At 40.6% G+C, this 22,242-nt stretch overlaps 2 protein-coding genes across 10 annotated transcripts in view; one reads left to right on the top strand and one right to left on the bottom strand.

Moving 5' to 3' along the window:
* prrc2c (proline-rich coiled-coil 2C) overlaps nt 1-15,841 on the top strand; it is an 83,860-nt gene extending 68,019 nt beyond the window's left edge. For 5 of the 7 annotated variants that reach the window (XM_048539434.2, XM_059647772.1, XM_059647773.1 and 2 more), the window contains 12 exons: nt 2,635-2,821; nt 3,385-3,588; nt 4,503-4,624; nt 7,182-7,318; nt 8,455-8,689; nt 8,800-8,901; nt 9,539-9,649; nt 10,088-10,303; nt 10,491-10,594; nt 11,755-11,878; nt 13,285-13,518; nt 14,483-15,841. In XM_048539434.2, coding sequence (XP_048395391.1) covers nt 2,635-2,821; nt 3,385-3,588; nt 4,503-4,624; nt 7,182-7,318; nt 8,455-8,689; nt 8,800-8,901; nt 9,539-9,649; nt 10,088-10,303; nt 10,491-10,594; nt 11,755-11,878; nt 13,285-13,518; nt 14,483-14,746 — 2,040 coding nt within the window. In that variant the 3' untranslated portion in view covers nt 14,747-15,841. The remainder of the gene's footprint in view (nt 1-2,634; nt 2,822-3,384; nt 3,589-4,502; nt 4,625-7,181; nt 7,319-8,454; nt 8,690-8,799; nt 8,902-9,538; nt 9,650-10,087; nt 10,304-10,490; nt 10,595-11,754; nt 11,879-13,284; nt 13,519-14,482) is intronic. The other 2 variants (XM_059647775.1, XM_059647774.1) reach the window with 1 other exon arrangement.
* Nucleotides 15,842-17,253: 1,412 nt separating this feature from the next.
* Nucleotides 17,254-22,024, bottom strand: myoc (myocilin). Of its 3 annotated transcripts, none has more exons than XM_048539437.2 (4): nt 21,419-22,023; nt 20,669-20,725; nt 20,395-20,520; nt 17,254-18,600 (listed from the first exon to the last, which is right to left on the bottom strand). In XM_048539437.2, the coding sequence occupies exons 1-4, from the start codon at nt 21,810-21,812 to the stop codon at nt 17,816-17,818; spliced, it is 1,362 nt and encodes a 453-aa protein (XP_048395394.1). In that variant the 5' UTR covers nt 21,813-22,023; the 3' UTR covers nt 17,254-17,815. The 3 variants fall into 3 exon arrangements, with proteins under 3 accessions (XP_048395394.1, XP_048395393.1, XP_059503759.1); XM_048539436.2 differs by having other exon boundaries at nt 17,254-18,603; nt 21,419-22,022; XM_059647776.1 differs by lacking the exon at nt 20,669-20,725 and having other exon boundaries at nt 17,254-18,603; nt 21,419-22,024.
* Between the last annotated feature and the right edge of the window lie 218 nt (nt 22,025-22,242).

Raw genomic sequence — 22,242 nt, 5'->3', positions numbered from 1 at the left:
AAATGTGCAGATTAGGTGAATTCGCCATGCTAAATTGTCTATAGTGTCCAGGGATGTGTGGGCTAGGTGAATTAGTCCTGGGAAATTGCAGTGTTTTGGCAAAAGGGTAGGGGTTTGGGTGGGATGCTCTTTAGAGGGCAGTGTGGACTGAATGGGCCAAATGGCCTGCTTCCACACTGAAGGCATTCTATACTACTTTCTGGCTGAAGGAATTCCTCTTCATCTCAGTTCTAAAGGGTCGTGCCTTCACTCTGAGACTGTGCCCTTGGGTTCTAGTCTGTCTTATTTGTTGAAACATCGTCTCCCTGTCCCTGTGGACAGTCCTGTTAGATATTCTGTAGGTTTCAGTGAGAGCCCCCTTCATTCTATTAAACTCTGTTGAGTACATACCTATAGAGTCCACAACGGCTCTTCATATGAAAAGCCTCTTCATCCTGGATCATTCTTGTAAACCTCTACTGGAACCCCAATAGGGCGAGTGCTCCATCCTTGGATATGGGGTCCAAAACTGCCCACATTATTCCAAATGCAGTCTGACCAGAGCCTTTTACACCTCAGTGGTATGTCCCTGCTGTTGTGTTCTAATCCTCTTGAAATGAGTGCTCACATTGCATCTGCCTTCCTAACTATTAACTGGATTTGCATCTTAATGTTAAGAGAATCTGGAACTAGGTGCAACACTTGAGTTCATTTATGCTTCAGATTTCTAAAACCTTTCCTGTTTAGAAACTAGTTTACATCTCTCCCACACTTTCCAAGGCTGTCTTCCATCTGCCACTTACTTGCCCACTCTTCTTGCCTGTCCAACCCCTCCTGCAGCCTCCCTGCCACCTCAGCACTACCTGTCCTTCCACCTATCTTTCTGTTATCTACAAACATAGCACCAATGTCCTCAGTTCCTTCGTCCATATTATTGTGTAATTTGAATAGTTGTGGTCCCCACCCTGATCCCTGCAAAACTTCACTAGTCACCAGCTGCCATCCTGAAAAGAACCCCTTTATCCCTAGATGTAATGGTATTGCAACTGAGTAAAAGTAACTGCAAAAGAATGAGAGGAGCTGGCTAGAGTTGATTGGAAGGGGAGCCTAGCATGGAAGACTGTGTAACAGCAATGCGAGGAAAAAGTTCAAAATTGTTCTTAAATATTCAAGTTACTAACTTAGCTGTGCAGCTGCACAGCTTTTTTTGATCATTCTTGATCTCAGCCAAGAAAGTAAGACAACATGACGTTTGGCTTTAGTTCCTCTGGTTTCAGTTAGGGTAATATCCACAAAGTGTTCATTACTACACAATGACACACAGTACTGTGCAAGTGGGCAGTGGGTCAGGACAAAATCAGGATGTGCTGTGATGTGCCTCATTGCTAGTCAGCTTACCAGCACCTGCTGTGGTGTTTGTTTAATTGCCATTATATTTGCGGTGTGAGGTGGGAAACTGCTAGATACAGAATGATAAACTAATGAGGGAGCTACTGCCTTTGTGAGAAGAAAATACAAGTATGAATAGTCTCTCAGCTTTGAATCTTCATTGTTTGGTTTTTGGTTGTGTCAGCACTTGGCTTTATTCCACTTGTATTTGTGTAATAAATCCTTTTAATCAGAATGTGATACCCAGATACACCCGCAGTTAGATTGAATGACTGGCAAACCTCCCACCGTACCAGTCCAGCAGTGGTACATACGAACAGTCATTTGGTCACCATCTTGTATGGCATAGCTTATGTGCACAACTAATTCTAGGCTTTGGGTGCTAACGAGAAAGGGCTGGAATACTAGAGATTCCTAGGGGAAATTCCGAAATCTTATTTGCTAATTTCATCTCCACAAACAAAGTAAAGCCAGAGCTGCAGCAGAAATGTATCAACTAAGTTGTGCTCAGGTACTAGTGAAGTTTTTGCATTTCTTCTGTACCAAGTCAATGCCACTAACTCAGTAAGTAGCATTGAGCTACGATGTGGTGGATGGGATGTCAGGATTATGAATACAAATCCCATAAATTTTGTGGAAATCGTGGGTAGGGGAATGGAAATTTCTTGTGTAACGGTAAGTAATAACATTTTGTCTAATTTGGTTTACAATATTGCATTTTAGAAATTACAACAAGTTTTGTTTTGAGCATTTTGGAAAATATTTGGACATTTAATCTGTTTACACTGCAAAATGTTGTCTTAAAAACTGACTTAACTTCCAAGCTATGTTTGGAACTTTTGAACTTGTAATTAACAGAACTGTTTAATGGAATGCAATAATCCAGTATCTGATATTTACTTTGCACTAACCTACATCAAGAAAATTTTCAATGTAAATCAACTTTGTCCCAGTGTTATCTCAGCAGCTAGCTGCTGTTTGGTGTAGCATTATGGTACTTAATTTTTTTCCTGACCTTTAACTGAACAAGGTAGTCATTGACCTTTAGAATATATTACCAGCCTGAAAAAGAAATCTTATGCTATGAGATGCTATTTTATTGATTTGCATTTCATTACCTGTATTTCTATCATATGGAAATTATTCTCATCTTTTGTATAACTTATGGATTAATGTTTGGGATACAAAATTGTGATAGTTTCCTAAGTAAGGGGAAAGATGATTTTGAACACAGGAAAAAAATGGGTACCTCTTCTGTTTTTTAAGATGGAATGTGCACGAAAGGCATGGGAGAATTCACCAACAGTAGGAGAAAAAACCTCGCCAGTGACATCTTCAGCATCACCAATCACCAGTGCTAATGGAGGTAGCAATCGCACTTACAGTTCCTTCTCCAGTGCTTCCATGCCTCCTATTCCAGTGGCCTCAGTCACTCCCACTACATCCTTATCAGGTAACTAAGTAGCAGCTCTGTTTTGTATAGTACTTCATGACTGCTTTGTTACATTTGATATGCTGATCATTTTCCATTTCACATTGATGTAGTTTTACTTCAAGAATGATTTATCTACAAAGTTAGTTTAAATATTTGTCCTTAGCAAATCGAAAAATTGAGGATTCTACTGGCTTTGCAAGAGCAATTCATTGGAAGTTGGCAATGCTACTGATCTATTTAGCCAAAAACAAAAAGCAGTTTACTCTCTATTGTTGTTTCCCCAGTAATTACATTGTCAAGTCATTTACCTCTCCTGAAATGAGGAAATTTCATGTATTATTCATTTTTGTTTGCTTACTAAACCTAAAAATATTTTCACTAATCATTTTTGTCTCCAGAATGCCTAGAATCCTTTTGTTACAAATATATCTAAGTAAAAAAAGTTCTGATCATATTTTCTCTTTGCACAATATCTTTACAACTGCATCCTATCATCATTAATTTGAATAAATCTAGATAATTGCTAAAATATACCTCTATATGTAACTGTATAAACAATGTAATTATTTTGTTCTTACTAGGAGCAGGGACATATACTACCTCCTCGCTGAGTACAAAAGCAACTACCACCTCTGACCCACCCAATATCTGTAAAGTAAAACCTCAGCAGCTGCAAAACAGTAACATGGCTCCAGCCAGCCATTTCTCACAACTTAGCTGTGTAACATCACTCATCCCTCCGCAACAACAAAGTCCACAGGTGTATGTCTCCCAATCTGCAGCAGGTACGCAATGAAAATTCTGGTCAGCCTGTTCTGAAGGTGCTAAAGAAGGTGCAATTAAATTTTTCAAAGACACGTGAATTTCATTTGGAGAGCATATTTGGCAATACCTAGCACTAATGATCTGTGAACGTCACTAGAAAATGCAGCATACTTTGATATAAATATGGTGATGAGGTAAACCTGTTTTCAAAACCCTACCCAAACTACTTTGGCCCTTGATTGTTGAAAGTCTATATTCTTTCTTGATTATTTACTTCCCTTTGATAGGAATAGCAATTAAGGGTGACTGGCATGGTCTGTTCATTATTAACTGCACTGCTTTGTCCATTTAGTTGTGTGCACATTATGTCAGAATTTGGGTCTGTGTAAGTTAATCTGGATCCATCAAGCTTTGACTTATCTCACTTAAAGCAATTACTTATCTCGGCATTGCCACAGCATAGATGGTTGCAAGAATTGGCAGTATTGAAGCAAAAAAAAATGGTAATTCTTCTGTTGCTGTGTAAAATTTATTCCATTTAAGAGGAACTATTTGTATAATAGGCACTTAAACCTTTTGCTCTACATATAAACGAAACTGAAAGCAATCTGCCAATTTTGTGACGATTCTTTAGAGAAAACATTGTACACTATAGTTAATATTATTACTATAGCATGAATGATTCTGCCAGGAAAGTTGCATCCATTTGGTGGCCATTCTTGAGCCAGCAGGCAGAGGTTCAATTTTAGCTCCTTTCCAAATTGACAGCATTTCCATTAGGTATTAGTATTTTGTCTTGACTGCTCCAGTTAGTATATCTTAGTTCATATCTGCCCTTTAGGGTCAGTTCAATTTGTTTTATTTTAAAAGTGCATGGCAGTGATTTTTATGATATTATGAAAGGTTTGGAAAGTATTTTTGTTTGGATTTATAGGACCTGGGGCACAGATCCCAACCTTCTATATGGATACCAGCCATTTGTTCGGTGCACAGCATCCTCGTCTGGCTCCCCCATCTTTGGCACAGCAGCAAGGCTTCCAGACAGGACCTTCACAAGTAAGACATTACTCCCTATTTACAGAATTTTTCAGCTTGTTTTTATTTTTTTGGAGAATATGTGCTTGCACACAATATTAAATTTTCTTTCTGCCAAAGGAAAACTGAGAACACACTGAACAAGAAATTTCTAGGTTCTTTTTCCTTCAAACCTTCTAAAAGCTTTGTGCCTTGTTTGAAGTATTTGGCAATGGAAGTGAATTGCAAGTAAAGATTGGGAGACACAGAAACATAGGGATATTGAAGCAGGAGGAGGTCATTCGGCCGTTGAAGGCTGTTTGGCCATTCTTGACTATCATGGCTGATCTTTCAACTGAATAGTGTAATTCTGTTTTCTCCACATAACCTTTGATCCCATTTACACCAAGTGCTGTATCTCGTCACCTCTCGAATATTTAATGTTGTGGCATCAACAGCTTGGAGTAATGAATTCCACAGGCTCACCACTGTGTGAAAAAAATGTCTCCTCATCTCTGACCTACATAGTCTACTCTGAATCCTCATACTGTGATCTGGATCTGCTCACGTCCACCATTGGGAGCATCCTCCCTGCATCTACCTTGTCCAGCCCTGTTGGAATTTTACAAGTCTAAGATCCCACCCTGCACCCACTTCCTTAATTCATCTGAACTCTAGCAAAAACAATTTCAACCTAATCAATACATTGTCATACATCAGACCCACCAATCCCTGAATCAGCCAGGTAAACCTTTGCTGCACTCACTTGAGAACAAGAACATCCTCAGAAAAGAAGACTAAAACTGCACCACTATTCCAGGTTTGATCTCACCAAGGCCCTATATAACTGCAACAACACATCCCTGCTCCTGTACTCAAAACCTTGCAAAAGCATGCTACACCTTCATGTTTACGTTCAGCAACTGGTGCACAAGGACGCCCAAGTAAAACTGCACGCTCCCCTCCTCCAATTTACAGCCGTATTGTTTTTGCTACCAAAGTGAATAACCTCGCATTTATTGAAATTATACTGCATCTGCCATTGATTTGCTCAATCACACAACCTAACAAGATAATGTTGAAGGATCTCTGCATCCTCATCACAGTTCACCTCCCACCCAACTTGGTATCATCTTCAAACTTGGAGATGTTACATTTTGTTCCCTTATACAAATCATTAATATGTATTGTGAATAGCTGGGGTCCCAGCACAAATCTCTGGCACACTGGTTACTTTCTGACCATTTGAAAAGGACCCTTTAATTCCTACTCTTTGTTTCTTCTCAGTCAACCAGTTTCCCCTCCATCTCAATACACTTCATCCAATCCCATGCGCTTTAATCTTGTACGTTAATCTTTTATGTGGGACTTTGTCAAATGCTTTCGGAAAGTCATACAAATATACTACATCGACTGGATCCCCCTTGTCAACTCGACTAGTTGCATCTTCATAGAATTCCAACAGACTTGTTAAGCATGATTTCCTCTTCATAGATCCACGCTGACTCTGTCTGATACTGCCACTGCTTTCTAAATGCTTTGCTATAAAATCTTGGACAATAATTTGAGAATTTTTGTTGTTGGGTTGACTTGTCTATAATTCCCTGCAACATTAGCCACACTCCAATCTGCAGGGACTGTTCCAGAGTCTATGAAACTCTGGAAGATGACCACCAATGCATCCACTATTTCTAGAGCTACTTCCTTTAAGTACTCTGGGGTGTAGATTATCAAACGCCGGGGATTTATTGGCCTTCAGTTCCAATAATTTTCCCAGCACCATTTCTTTACTAATATTGATGTCCCTCAGTTCTTCCCTCTCGTTAAATCTTGTGTCCTCCAACAATTCTGGTGTCTGATTTGTGTCCTGTTTTGTGATGACAGAACCCGAGTATGTATTCAGTTCCTCACCTTTTTCTTTGCCCCTATTATACATTCCTCCATTTCTGTAGGGGACCTACATTTGTCTTTACTAATCGTTCTCTCTTGATGTACCTATAAAACGCTTAGCGTCAGGCTTTATCTTCCCCGCTAACTTGCTTTCGTAGACTCTTTTCCCTTTAATCAATCTGTTGGTCCTTTTTGCTGTGCTTTGCTTTATTATTCTCAAATCGCATGTGAGTCACCATCGTCTTGGGCCATTTACTGAAGTAGTGTGTATGAATCCTTCCAGTTAATTTAGACAGTAATTGGATCACTATAGTATGACTTTCAAGGGAAGAAAACAAGCTATTGCTAAATATGTTCATAGAACTGTATTTCTGATATTTAGATTAGAGCCTGCAGCTGCCTCTATTCGACTGCAGGAAAATCACTGCAACGTTTTGGTACAGTTTTGAGCGAGGACTGTTGTATTGATCTTCCATTGTTGGGTATATTTGAGACAGGGATGCTGCTTTCAATTCCTTTTTCCAAAAAGATAGTTATTATTTAGAATGCATGCAATTAAAGTTGGCAAAGACTGTCATGACTAGATAATGTAAGCTGTGGATTTATTACTGTTGCGTACTGTTATGTAACCTTGATTTTACTGTGAAACATTTGTATTGAGGATATGATGTTTCTTGAACTTATTGCTTTTCTGCATTGCTTGCACCAGCCAACTGCAGTTCAGCAGATCTCGATACCTATATATGCACCAATTCCGGGTCAACCACAGGCTCAGCTGAGCTTAGGAGGGCCCCCTTCTGTCTCGCAGGCCCAGGAAATGTTCAACACATCCTTGCAACCCTTTAGGTAAAGCTGCTTCCCTGCTTTTTTTCAAATCCGTGTCGTGCTAGGGCTTTGAGCCATCTCATTGTTTTTAAGAGCGGTCGGTTAAGCTAACTGCAGAGGGAGATGAAAAAGCAAGTATGAGAAGTAAAGACTTGCAGTGAACGTGAAAGGAAATCCTTCAGTCTTTTATCTGCACATCAATTGTAAAAATGTGGTAAAAGGATGAGTAGGGCTGATTCAAGAAGCATAAAGGCAATTTACATCTATCATGAAGTCATTCTGCACCAGCTCTCCAAGCATTCAACAGCACTATAACATGTAATTGTCTCCCAACACCAGAGGTAAACTGATTTGTCCGTGACTGCTAGCCTGATCTTTACATCAGCACTTTATTGAACGATGGCTAATATTTGCAATTCAATGCTCCAGCACATTCTCAATTCTAAGGAAGATTGAAAGATAACTGCCAGCGCATCTAACTTCCACTATCACTTTCTTCAACGACCTGGGATGCATCTCAACTGGTCCCAGTGCATCATCAACTTTAATTACCACCAGTTTATACAATAACATTTCATCAATTCTGAACCCTTCCAGTGACTGAGTTTCCTTTCCAGGAAACTCAGTCACTGGAAGGGTTCAGAATTGATGAAATGTTATTGTATAAACTGGTGGTAATTAAAGTTGATGATGCACTGGGACCAGTTGAGATGCATCCCAGGTCGTTGAAGAAAGTGATAGTGGAAGTTAGATGCGCTGGCAGTTATCTTTCAATCTTCCTTAGAATTGAGAATGTGCTGGAGCATTGAATTGCAAATATTAGCCATCGTTCAATAAAGTGCTGATGTAAAGATCAGGCTAGCAGTCACGGACAAATCAGTTTACGTCTGGTGTTGGGAAACAATTACATGTTATAGTGCTGTTGAATGCTTGGAGAGCCTGCGCAGAATGACTTCCTACGCTGTAGTGATTCTGAGAGTACGTAGCTTGACGGAGATCTCGTATTAGCCCAGTTCTGTATCTAAGTGGTCACAACATTGGCAGCCATTGATCAACAGGGAATATGCAAGTAATATGAAAATGTTATTAAAGTATTCTGTTTCATTTTTCTGTAGTAGTCTTTTTGATTTATTTTGCTACATTGTTTCATCCCACAGGACTCAACAGGCTTTCATGCAAAACAGTCTTTCTCAGCCTTCACCTGTAGTTCTGTCAGGTACAGCTTTGCATAACTTTTCAGCTGTTCAAGCCCAAGACCTGGCTAAGGCTCAGTCTGGTCTAGCATTTCAACAGACTTCCAACGCACAACCCATTCCCATCCTTTATGAGCATTCATTAAATCAGGCATCAGGCCTCGGTGGCTCTCAACTTATTGATACCCATCTGATACAGGTATGTACAATTTCGATATTAGTTAAGCTTAATAAGGGCAATATTGTTTGCATTGAAACTTTTAAGTCTGCATTTATGATCAAAAGTGTTGCATGGGTCTGCTTTTAAAGGGGAACTCTAATCAGTGGCATGTGCAGGGTCTGAGAACAGGAGAAGCCGAGGCAGGCAACTACAATATATGCTACCATACCTTTCAACATTATCATAGGAAAGTAAGTACCCCCTCTAAAGAAATATTTTAAAAAGAAAAAAAATGTACATTTTCTGCATTGCTGGTAATTAGTTTAATCAGAGCTTTTTAAAATCGTGATTTTGATTTTCATGTTTATGTTTTAACACAAAGTACAGAATAATTAAGTAAATTAGGCTGAATATAATTTGTGGGGGCATGAATGCCACCCTTTTTGCACGCTTATGGCTCTACTCTACTCAAAAATTACACATTTCAATATGTTATTCACCAATATTGGCACTTATCCTGCTTCTCCTGGTACATGCTTCTTTATTTCTGACTAATTCAGCTTGTAACAATGCTGCTTTTTGCTACTATATTTCTCTGGTTCTTATAGCTCAACATGGTCAGATTTCCAGAAAAAGTGTATTTACGCTTCCATTTACTGGTAAACTGGCTATTGTTGAGTCACAAATGTTGCTTAATGTGCAAAATAATACAAGCTGAATTTCTCTGGGACACAGGATTGTGGTGGTGAGTAGCCTATCAGAAGTTTTCCAGTTTTTAAATAGAGTAGAGTTCCCTTTTAACAACTTGATTTTAAAATCGTGTGCCAATTAGTTATTTCCTTCTGCCAATGTACTTAACGTTAACTTGACCGACCTGTTTTTGTGTAGGCAAGGCCGGGTCTCACTCAGCCATCTAACCTTTACACAGGACAGGTTCAGCAACCTGGCCAAAGTAACTACTACAGCACAGCACAGTCACCCAATGCTGCTCTTCAACAGGTAAAAAGCTTCACGTGTCTTTGTGTCTGAAATATCACTATTTTAAAAGGAGACGGTATTTAAAATGTTAAAACCCATTGCGTACTGTTCCAATATCTTAGGCACTGGGTCTGTGCTCTGGCTGGTTTTTCCTTCATTTTTCCTGTAATTTATTTCCTTCTCATTTTGGGCCACCTTCCTCGATTGTGAGGATTGATTAGAGACTAGACCCAGGTATTTGTCCAACCACCATCGTCTCGATTTGGCTGCTTGAATGGAGCCAATTCTTTTTCCATTTCCATTCTTCATGCTGCGAAGTGTCTGAATTAAGAAATTTGCTAGTTCTTTTATCGCTAGTATCCAAGTTAAGCGGAAGATTGATTTCTTTGACAGCCCCCAATATGACTACACCAAAGAACTTGTTATTACCAGTGTTGACTACTTTCATTTCCTTCCCAGGTGACTTTACCTCTTCCAGGCTCTCAGCTTTCCTTACCAAACTTTGGATCTGCAGGACAGCCCTTGATTGCTTTACCCCAATCCCTACAACCTCTACAGCACGCTCCGGCACAGGCACAGCCTCACAACCTGAGTAGGCCAACGCAGATCAACCAACCGTTTAGGGGTCTAATTGCAACAGGAGCACAAGCTGGCATGATTCCAGCAGCAGGCAAGGTAAAGATATGAAATGAGTTGATCAGCAAATTAATTCAAATTGTCAAACTTGATAAAAATGTGCTTCATTTGTAAATGTCCAAGTGTTTAGTTTCATTAATTGTATAAAGCATGTTTATACATATTTAGCCTCCGGTTGTCATAGTCAAGATGTATTAATAATAGTGAAATATTTGTTTTTCCTCAGATGGCTGAGATGGATCTAAAACCTTATGGATGCAGTGTTGATGTAAAACCAGGTACACCGCCAATCAGTGTACGAAGTATTACACCAACCTCCAGTCCGTTCAGGTACATTTTGGACAAATGAGAGAAAATTGTGACAAGATTCTGCATATACAGTGACAGCCCCCACCTTTACCCGAAGACCACATTCCTTGAATCCTCCAAGTTTCTGTTTGGTCAAACCATTGACCCAAATCCCAAACACGATTTGGATCAAGTGGCTAACTCCATTGTCTTGCACCTAACCCTATTCCCAATCTTAAGTTTCCTTAAGTTTCAGGCTCATCTAACTAGCTCATTCTTGCTATCCTACTTGATGCTGTTAAGTTTTTGACACCATAGCCCCTTTGTTTCAAAGATTGCTTGTATCCACCTCTGTAGTATTTCACACCGTTGCTCCTGCCTAACTGCTGAAACCCTCATCTCTGCTTGTGTTTCCTCCAAATTCCAGTGTACTCCTGGATGACCTTCCATCCTGTACAAACCTGAGCTCAGGCTGTATTCTAGCCAGTACTATGTCCAATCTTAACATTCCTATTCCCCCAGGCAACCATTTCTATAATTGTCACCCTGATTGAGACTCCTCCTGGCTTTGGGCCCCCTCCTTACCTCTGTAGCCTCATCTTTGCAACCCTTTTAAAATGTTGCACTTTTTATTTGCTGTCCTGTGCCTTTAGCCAGCTGATTCTTCTCTTCTGGAATTCCCAGCCCTAGCTGCTCTGGTCTCTGCACTTCTCCACTTCTATGATTCCCCTAGCTTTTTAATCAAGCTGTCCAGTTACTTCACCTGACTTCTTTCCTTCCCAGCCTTGTATTTTTTTTGGCATTTTACTCTGCTGGAAAGTGCTTTGAGACTTTTTTTTACATTTGAGGTGCAATTATATTGCTGGCACTGTGAACTGCAGCAGGTCTGTATGTGATAGTCTTTGTTTTTAAGACCAGTTGATTTGTATATCAGTGATTTGTGTCCACACAGTTCAATCTCAACTGTTGTTGTTCTGGAGTGTATTAGGTACATCTTAAAATAGCAACGGTTTGTCAGGAAGTTGGATGTTAATCTGCATTTTAAAAATTGCTCTGCTGTGCAAGGAAACCTATATTTTTAATAATCTTAAATGTACATATGCAAATTTATGAAAAAATGAGCCTTTGACTGAAGTTTGATTTTTTTTTTTATTAATGTGCATTACATTTGTGACTTTTTTTTCCCCCCCTTCTTCTTTTAGAGCCAGTTCCACAAGTCCAAACAGTCAATCCAGCAAGATAAACAATATGGTCTATCAGAAACAGTTTTCCTCTGCTGCAGGAGTTCGGATTGCACAGCCATTCCCAGCACAGTTCCCACCCCAGGTATGTGTTTAAAGTACAAGCCAAAGACTCTGGCTTATATCTTTGTAATGTTTCTCTTTCTGGATTATGTGTTTTCAGATGACAGCAACACCGCAGCATCTATGAAGTACATGCCGAGATTTTCGATGTCAGTATGTCATTATGACTGACTCCATGTTTTGTAGAGTGCACTTTTCCCACTTTCAACCCGCCCCCGCCAAACAAGGAAAGAGATTTCTGATATTAAGTTTCCAAATTGGAAAGTTTTAAAGTAAAAGTTTTAAGAACACCCAGTACAAACCGACAGCTTCCCTGTAGTTTTCTTTTGACAGTTTTAGCTTATAGCCATTGGTGAAACATTCTGCTTCCTTACTCTTCTCTTTGACTGACATTGTCTTTAATGTTTGAATTTCCTCCCTGTGTCTGAAATGCTTTATCCCATCAAAAACTAAAACATGCAACTTTTTTTTTCAAGTAAATCGTGCTTTGATGACTGGCTTCAAAGAAAAGAAATTCTGCATAATTTCATTCTAGCAGTTGAAGTATGATTGCTTAAACAAATATTAAACAAGATTGAGAGGTTTATTAAGAAGGCAGCCTTCAAAAGCGGAGCATAGCCAAATGGATAAACTTGTTTGAAACACTGAGTTAACTGTTCCATCTGTTTAAGTGTCTTGAAACATTAAAGCCAACTCAGTAGAACGCTTAAATTGATGAGTTTCAACAGCAAACTACCCTAATCAAACACCTGATATGGCTACAAATCTGACTCCAAATTGAGTCTTTGTTGCCGGAAATGTACATTTAGCAATTAGATTGTTTATATCACATCAGTTTTATTAATCTTAATGTATCAAAACGCTTTTATGCCTATCATGTAAGAAATTTTAGTGGTTTTTAAACGAAATTAATATTCAAGCAGTCAAGTAATCTACTTTGTTACTAGATTATCCAATTGGAAACACATGTCTCCTTTCCTGAATATACTTACTGGACTTGAAGTATATGCTTATACAAGCAACTCTCTGATATCTTAGCCACGTGGACATTATTTGGTGCAAATGCAAACAGTAAATATTGCCAAGATGTTTGACTTAGGAAAGCATCCCAATTCTGAACCCAGTACCTAATGATCATTTAATGTCCATACATCGAAACATTATAGTAAGAGTCACTGGATGATTATCAGGAACAAGATCCATGTTGATGTGCCTGCGTACCTGCTGCATTAATAGCTAGTGAACATTGACAATTACTGCATCCCTAGTGCTTTCATGGCCATTCTGATATGAGAATCCTGTTTTGCCTTAACCTTTTTGTGTTTTATGTAGCTTAGTGTTTAAAATGGTACTACTGATTATAATGCAGTCACCACACAGCGCAAATGTAAGCAGGGAGTTACATTCCATTCTAATTGTTTTCACCAGATGCTTTCCCAACCTAACCTGGTCCCTCCATTGGTAAGACCTCATGGAAATACTTTTTCAGCTCCTGTTCAGAGGCCTCCAATGCCCCTGGCAAATCAGATGCAACCTCAAATGACCACAGGTATTATCTGCCATACTCGTCCTCAGCATACACCAAGGGTTCCTTCAGGACCTGCACAGGGGATCCGTGGAAACCAGGTCCAAGCTGCAATGATGGCTGAACAGGATTTGAAGGTTAGCTTTACTGGCAGTTGTGTAGAAAAAAAAAAGTAAATAAATTATACCTAATAGAAACCTTGACACCAAATGAAGCTGTGGTCTTAACCAAAACTTGAATTGTGGACAGTTGAGATTCTGTGTAGAAATATATGCCAGTTTTTAAAATTAGTGGTTTTGTTTAACCAATTGATCTGAAACATTTAATAAAAGTAGCATTTTTTTATTGTAAAGAAACTTCATCAACGCTAGAGGGTGTTTTATAACCACTATGATACTTAAAGATCTGACTTCAGGGAATGTGAATTGCCTTTCATACTCGGGATATTGAAAGAGAATTATACTTTATCTGGAAAATGTTTCATTATGTCAATTTTCCAAATGTAACAATAATTGTGGAGCAACCTACAAAATGTAAATAAGGATATAATTACAAATTCAGCTTGCCCTATGGTTCATTCTTAAGTACAAATCTGACACCCATCAGCCACCAGTTATTAGAACGTGGCAATTTATGAGCACATACATCTTTAGCAGCTTTACAGTGTAGACACATTGTGCATTTCCAATGTGTTTTACAGATACTTCGATCAACGCAGGTTTTTTTCTGAGGGGTGGAATTTGAATTCCAGTATACCAGTGTCTAATTAGTGTGGCTTTTCTTTTCCTTGCTATCGCTGGGTAAAAATGGCCTGACTGGTGAATGGATGCTGACCAATTTTACCCAAGTACAAAGATTTAATCATTCTGAAGTTTATGCAGTTCTTTCTACACACTAGAGGGAGTAGTAACAAAAACCTGCTCCATTGTATGTCTACTCGCATTCTGTCTTCTGATTTTGTTTCCAGTGCATCTTGAAAGAGGCAATTTTTGGGCAAATTACCAGCTGTTTGCCACATGAGTGGATTTATCTTTAGTGTGTGCCTGCAGTTTGTCTGAAAGAACCATCAAAACTCATTTGCTTCCCCTTTTTATGTCTAAGGCTAAGCAGCGTGCTGAGGTACTTCAGTCCACACACAAGTTCTTCTCTGACCAACAGCAGCAAATCAAACAGCCAGTGAGCAAAGGTCACAAAAATGACAGCACTGGGGGTAAACCAACTGAGAGCGGCGGGTCAGGCATTTCAAGCACAAGAGATGAGAAGGTGGAAGAAAAACCCAATTCAAGTCAGACTGCTTTGTCAAAACCCGTTCGAACTGGGCCAATCAAACCTCAGGCAGTTAAAACAGAAGAAACAAAATCCTAAATAGCTGATAGATCAGAGTAGGTGTTCTAAGCATCCTTCAGGTGCAATGGGAGCTCTTCTCTGTGAGATAAGAGCAGAAAGATGTAGCTCAAAACATGGAATTTCTTTCAAAGAAGTGAGATGTGAAGTGAAAGGTGAGCTGTTTTGCGATATGCAGAATCAGATGGATCATAATTTTGAGCAGCAGAAAAGCCCAGATGTGTAAACTAATCCTATGATGAACATTTAATGTTGACTTTTGAATCTTGAAAATTTGAAAAGGCAATGTCCGACTTGTGTGGCATTTTTTTCTTTGAGATAATCACTGAAATTATGTAAAAATGGCCAACCTGGAAGCTGACTAATTTTACTCTTTTTAAGGCAATTTAATAATCCTCTCATTAAAATGTTATTTAATTTTTTCGCAAGCTTAATTACAATAAAGACTAAGTGAATGAGTTAAGCTCCCTCTTCAACCTATTAATTTGCAATTGTGTTTATACATAAACCATTTTAATCACAAGTCTAATTGCCTTTTTTGATTATATGCTAGTATTATAGTTGTAGGATGTACTGTATTATACTGCGTGAATGTAAAATATCTTGTCTATCTGCATATGATCAATCATTACTTAGTGACTGTGCTAGTAACACAGCTGTTTTTATTAAAGAAATCTTACCCAGGTTTGATACAAATAAGATTCTGATGAAGGTACAAAACAATTGAGGATTGCTGTTATTGGTATTCTGAAACCTTGGCACAAAGCGTGAGCTAAAAGATTGATTTATTGATGTGTATATTTTTGTCACATGGCTGGGGTGGCACTGGGAAAGCTACACTGCTGAAAAAGCTGCTTACCATCAGTAAAGTGTTTTGACAAGTTGGTTTTATTTGCTTACTTTGAAAACTCAGCTGTGATGTCTGATTTTGAGATTTGTATTCCACCTGTACTGTGTATTCATTTGGCATTGTACAGAAGTTAACAGCCATATTGGTATAGAAATATTCTTTAATTTTTTTTCATTTGTACAGGGTTAACGCACTATTAAATATGTATGATCTTATTTACGATTAATTTGGTTTGGTTACATAACTAATAAAAATATGCTCTGAAATTTTTGTGTATCATGTTTTAATAGCAATTTATATTTCTTGTCATGTGCTTGCAGTTAGTGTTTTCATAATGCTGCCAAGTGCTGTGTGTAATGCATTTCACATTGTCAAAACCTTCTTTTTGAATGGAGAAGAACTGACTGACTTAAACTTGCATCTACATTTCTCCCCTGTTCACTTTTACATGACCCCATTCAGTCCATTTTTATTTCCCTGGAAGTGAATGAAATGGCATAGATATATGGAATCTGAGGGCTAAAGTGACACATTGCACGTATTGAGATTACGTAGGAAATGTAAAGTCACCACTCACTGCGTCATTAGAGAGAGCTGGTGCTGAATTTTGACTTGAGTGTCACCACTCCTTCAGTGGGGGGGTGGGCAAAGCTGAGAAGGCACAACTATCATGGTATTCTTAGCCAGTGTGGGAACTGAACCTGTGTTGGCATTATTCTGCATTGCAAACCAGCCATCTAGCCAACTGAGCTAAGGATACATAGCATAGACAGTTGGGCCAAATAACCTGTTCCTGTGTTGGTGTTCATGCTTCACTGAAGTCTCCACCATCTTTTTTTCATCTAAATCCACCACTGTGCCCATCAATTCCTTTCTCAGATGCTCATCTGGATTCCCCTTAAGATACATTAGTACTAGCCACCTCTACATTCTACAGCAGCCAGTTTCACACGCCTGCCCATTGTTACCTGGGTGAAGAGGTTACTTCTGAATTGCCTATTGTATTTCTTGGTCAAATATAAATATTAATGGCTCCTAGCTGTGTCCTTTTCCCCCATAAGATATTCTCTTGCTGTATCCACTCCATCAAAACCTCTTACCCAGCAGCATTTTCAGGACAGACCCAACCTGTCTCTTGTTTCCCAGTATATATGCCTGTGCATTTCTGATATCATTCTTGTAATCATCTCTGTGACTTCATAATCCTTTCTGTAATATGGCACTCGGACTCTTTAAGTGCAGACTAATCAAGATTCATTTATGGATTTAGAATAATGTAATTAGTTCTTTTAAAATTCTGCTGGCTTATGTTAGAATATGAATTCATTTTGATCTATATGCTCATAGTTTGAGACTTAGAAAAACAATGCTGATTGGTGTTAGTTACACTTGAAGAAAGGAACGTGTAAAGGTTTATACCAACTTTATTTTTTTTTATTTTTGCTAAAGGTATATAGAAAGTCCAGTGCTGGTACTTGGATGTTAACAATGCATTTGGTACAAAGATACAGCCCTGTTAAATTGTTGGAATGTTTGTCATTTCGTAAATAAGTTAGTTCAGTTAGCTCAATCGAAACATACCCAGCTTGAAACAGAAATGTAAATGTAGCTTAATTTGCTGTTTCAGTACACCTACTTACCTTGGTTCCCTTGTATCTTATCAAAATACTAGAGTTGATTTTTTGAATATTGTTTATTATCAAGTTTATTTTTGCTCCAGAGATGATTAAAACAAGGGCTTATAAAAAAAATGTTAATTTCAAACAGGCACTTTTTGGGGGAAGCCAAGTTTACAATTTCATGCACTGTCCCATTTTCTAAAAAAAAACCAAACTACTTGGTTGGACTCTTTTTTTAAGCAAGTGTTGATAGACTCAGACTCATTCCCTACTCTCAAGTTTTAAGTGATGTAATTGAGCTGCATTTTAAACAAACATCTTGTTCTCAGTTTATATTGTATGCTGTCAGATTGGTTTGTAGTGAAACTGCAGTCAAGAATGCAGATATTATTTGTGCATAATCCAACAATTACTTTATAGATTTTCAAGAATTATCTTAATCATTTAGCATTGGATCATGGCTGTTCAAATTTCTGTTGTTTAAATCATTTTAGTATGTGGTTCACAGGCTTGTCTCGTGCTTTGGATTAATGCGCAAATTGCTGCTTGTGCTGTAACTAGCCATTATCTATATATATGTTTTTAAAATAAGTTCCTTCTCCAAAGATATTCTTGAGGTCTTCATAATTTGGAAAGCCTAATGTCATACATGACCATGTTGAAATTGTCCCATGCCAGGATTTTCTTTTCTGCTGGATTGTAATCAGTCATGCAGTTATATCGATAACGGTTTTCAAATGGGATATTCATCACCTTGCTGGTGTTTGTGTTAGTATTGTAGGCAAAATTGATTATGGCATGGCGATTGGAATAACTGTTTAGAGTGTAGAGAATCCCACAGATCATGAAAGAATTAGCAACTGATCTTCTGCGTATAGTTGTTGTCCACGTTTGCTCTTTTTGCAGAGTTTTTGGATCCAATTTGGAGATTACAATGGCTCCTTGAGCCTGATGGGTACTATAAATTACCCAAAGCCCCATCTCATCTACAGCAAAATCTATGTCTGTGTAGCCACCCCAGGAGTATGGGTACACCCCTTGATAACCTGCATTGGTTAGGTCCTTTTGAACTAAAATGGTCTCTGTTTTCATTTCATATCTCAATAAGGTCCTTGATTTGCGTTTCTGATAATACAAGGAGCCTCTGTAAATGACACTTCCTGTGCTTTCCACTGGCTCTGGTAACACGTATACTTTGCTGGGGTGGCCCTTCACAAATTGATCCATGTCATTGTATTCATATAGAAGCCGAACATCTGTGCCAACAGTGTTGATTCTCCAGATAGTGTCCCTGGTGTGATGTGGTACGGGCTCAGGATCTTTCATCCAAACTCCATACTTGCCGAGGATGGAGTCTGCTTTTTGGAATGTAACTGGATCTCCCACCCATTCCAGCATTCCACAACCTACTAGGGCAAGAAGAAATAAATCTATTCAGGCTCTGCATTTTAATGACAAAGCAGCGTTGACTTTTCTACAGTCAGTTAATTGAACATGGGATTTGTTTTCTGATTTTAAAAAGTGCATTCCATCTAATTGTAAGGCACCTGCAGTCTGGAGAAGGCTTACCCTTGGTGGGGTAATCCAAAACAGGGGTGCATCAGCTGAGCCATCAGGTGTGGGGGAAATATGTAATTCTCAAAGTTGTGGATCTTCTAAGAGATCACCAGATGTTTATAGAGTTGGGGTATCACTGGATGCAGTTCAAAAGTGTGCAACTAGGGTTGAGGTATGTGTCAGATATTAACAGAAGCCCCCTGGAATGGCCCACTCCTTCCTCTTAGTTTGTAAGCTGGCGTGACAAAGGAGGCATTGTTCAGAATTTAAACTGGTTTTTCCAGGGGCGGGTAGTTATTGAAATTCTTGAATTTGTTCTCAGTCACTTAGCGAATCATTATTTTCTAAGTTGGAACACTTCTGCATTGTTCCAAGCGTGGCTTGGGTGCCATAAACATCAATATAAAATCGGGGTTTAAATGATCTCGCCGGGGGCCGGAATTGCAGCGGCCTTACGGGATCAGGAATTTTAAACATTCAGGCCAACCTAAATGTTTTTTTGGCCTTCCGAGAGTTTAGGTGAGGGGTACGTATTTGTTATGATACACGAGACATTAACTGTCGGACAGAACTCGACTTGTATTCAATAGATTAATACAATGAAAAAAAGGTATGTTACCCTTTTGCTGGTTACTCGGAGAATGTAGCTCGCCCACATCATGTTCCTAATACCTTCGATTTTAATTGTAAGGTGCCACTTTGCATCCCATTTCCCGCTACGTTTGATCTGCGTATAAAGCTGCAAGACTACACCGCTTGAAATCGGCTGAACTTGAAGCTATTGGTGCGTTTTTCCTTCATTTAAACCCATATGCTAAAAAGTCTGAATGGGGCGATACGGCGGCTCAATTCCACCCTGTCTGCGTGGGTTTCCTCCCACAGTCCAAAGATGTGCAAGCTAGGTGCATTGGCTATGCTAAATCGCCCCGGTGTTCAGGGTTGTGGTAGATTAGGTGGGTTACAGGGGTATGGGTTAGGGTGGGATTCTCTGAAGGTTGTTGCGGACCTAATGGGCCGAAGGGCCTGTTTCCACACTCTAGGGGATTCTATTCTATGATGAGAACAGGCTGCTGTTCTCTATGAAAAAATAAACTTCTCCAGGTCTTCCGGACGCGCTGTGATTTCCAGCATCTGCAGCAATAGTATCCCCCCCCCCCACCCCCGCATCTCCAACTCACTCCTTAAAACATCAAACTGACGCTCACCTGATTCGATGTCCGTTGAAGGCGGGGGGGGGGGGGGCGAAAGAGGGTAGTGTCCGTGTTTAATACATGTTATTACATTGTTACATTCAAAACATGCAAACATCGAAATTGCAAAAAGTCAATGGTACCCTTTCGCCGCCTGCCGGTCGCTTGACTGAAATTGTGCATTTTCACAAAGTAACACTTGCCTCCAGAGGAAACAAACTAACAGCACAGGCAATCTCACCCACTGTAGTGTAAAAGAAATATAACCGCAGGTGCTGGGCATCTAGAGATCTCAAAACGAAAACCCGCAGTAAAACGCTGGAGAAACTCGAGTTCGAAGAAGTCGTAGTAGACTCGAAATGTTAACTTTATTTTGCCCCTTTTCCATTCCCAGGCCTTTCAGACCATCCGCTGTGGCGTCACCTGCCTGTGTCCAGGGTTTTCTGAAGGTACCTGAACTGTCTGGTGCTGTGTCCTGGCCGCCCGGATCGCTCCTCTGGATCAAACTGGAGGCTGGGATCTCGGTGATCTCCGACTTCAGTTCTTGAAACCCACGATTTTCGAAGCTCCAACTGGACGCTGGGGGCAATAGAAACCATTAGTCCGGACTGTGCAAATCGCCGAAAAGGAAGCTGTGGCACATATAAACATCACATGCAATCTCTACATTCTGTTTTCCCTTTCAAAATAGTTACGGGGGGGGGGGGGTTCTTGGAATGGGACTCACCACGTCCATCAGGCTGCGTTCTTTGGCGAGAGGACGATCCGGTAAGACTTTGGGCGCCTGCAACAGAATACACACACCGCGTTTTCGTCAGGGTCCGGCGTTCTCCCTGCTCAAAACTGAAATTAAAAACGCGCGCAAGTCAAATAGACCTTTTTTTGTGGGGGGGGGGGGGGCGTTAATAAAGGAAGTGGAAGTCCGCTGTCAATTTTCAGATATTAATCCGTGCAGAGTTTGTTTTCAAAATAAAACAAAAGTGCTTGATAACAAGGTGTGGGGAACTGGTTGAACACAGCAGGCCAAGCAGCATCGCATGCCGAGGTTTTCCGCCCTGCTGTAGGCTCGCCGGTCACTTCTCACTTTGCATCCTCCGGCAATAATTTTCCCCTGTCTGCCACCTTCCATGGCTGTGACGGGCTAAAACAAAAAGAAAGAGTTAGCCCGGAACACCGCCCGCTCCTTATTCTAAATTACTGAAATGGTCTGATCCCGGATCAGGGAGGTAGCTGTTAATCCTAGAGTTCAGAGAGGGAGATTTTCATTCTGGGGCTGAGGTGCTAACTGCTTCGATCCCTCCTCCCGTGTCCAGTTTAAAGGTTCCCCCACACCCCCACCGCAGACGGGGCTCGGGTCTGGGAAAGGTTTTGTCCTCAGGACCCAGGCTGTGGATCAACAGGGAGGAATTCCCCTCCCGAGACCGAGCCCCCCGAGCTGGCAGCTGGAGCGCAGTCTAACCCTATCGCCCAGTCCCACCTTGTCGGGATTCCCGGCCGATCCGAGGGCAGTGACCGGCTCGGAGCTGCCTGTTCTCCCGCTCCAGCTCCTGCAGCCTCTGCAATATGTTCAGGCTCTCCCCCTGCTGCCCGGAGAGCTGGCCCTGGGAGCGGACCACCCAGCTCTCCAGCAGGCGCAGCCTGTCGGCCAGCTCGGCGAGCTCTCGCTGCTGGCCCTCCCTCTCGCTCCGCAGCTCCCTCACCGCCGCCAGAGCCTCCCCGGGCTCTGAGCAAGCGTCCTCGGCTGGCCCGGCTACGCTGAACGAGTAAATGCAGCGACCATCCCGTCTCAGGCTGCGGGAGAAACTCGACGACATTTGTCCCTCGGCCTCCAGGAGGAAGGAGGCGAGGGTCAGCAGGCAAGGGGCGAGCATTGCGACCTGATGTATGGCTACCAGAGCATACACGCAACAGTTCTTAGCACTCCGTTCCCGGGGCTGGTTTATATCAGGCTCTGTCCGAGGAGGGGCGTTACTACACCCGACTTGAAACCCCCAGCTTCCAATCTGCAGGGCTTTCCTAACGAAGGGAAGCGGCAGGCACTTGTAGATCTGTTTGTGTGTGTGAGAGAGAAAGAGAAACCTGGAACAAGTGGGCTGAACGGCAAGCCTCTAAGTGCTTTCTCTCCGCGTGGACTGGAATTTCACAGCAAGCCAAAGAAATAAACACAGCAAGCGCTGGAGAAACCCAGTAGGGTCTGGCGGCATCTGTGTAGAGAGAAACAAACCTAAAACCTTCCGGGTGCACAGAAGGATCCCAGAACAGTGCTGCAATATAAGGGCACTCTGTACCTCTATTTGTAAT

This window comes from Stegostoma tigrinum, chromosome 8 (assembly GCF_030684315.1).
Source record: "Stegostoma tigrinum isolate sSteTig4 chromosome 8, sSteTig4.hap1, whole genome shotgun sequence".
NCBI lineage: Eukaryota > Metazoa > Chordata > Chondrichthyes > Orectolobiformes > Stegostomatidae > Stegostoma > Stegostoma tigrinum.
Note: the sequence above shows the minus strand (reverse complement) of the source record. Positions and strands in the feature narration are given on the sequence as shown.

Excerpts from the sequence above, each read along its gene's own strand:
- myoc (XM_048539436.2), bottom strand. The coding sequence starts at position 21,812 with ATGCTCGCCCCTTGCCTGCTGACCCTCGCCTCCTTCCTCCTGGAGGCC. Across the intron at positions 20,521-20,668 it reads AACGCAGCCTGATGGACGTG|CGTCCAGTTGGAGCTTCGAA; the intron begins GTGAGTCCCATT and ends TATTGCCCCCAG. Across the intron at positions 18,604-20,394 it reads CACAGCACCAGACAGTTCAG|TAGGTTGTGGAATGCTGGAA; the intron begins GTACCTTCAGAA and ends TTCTTGCCCTAG.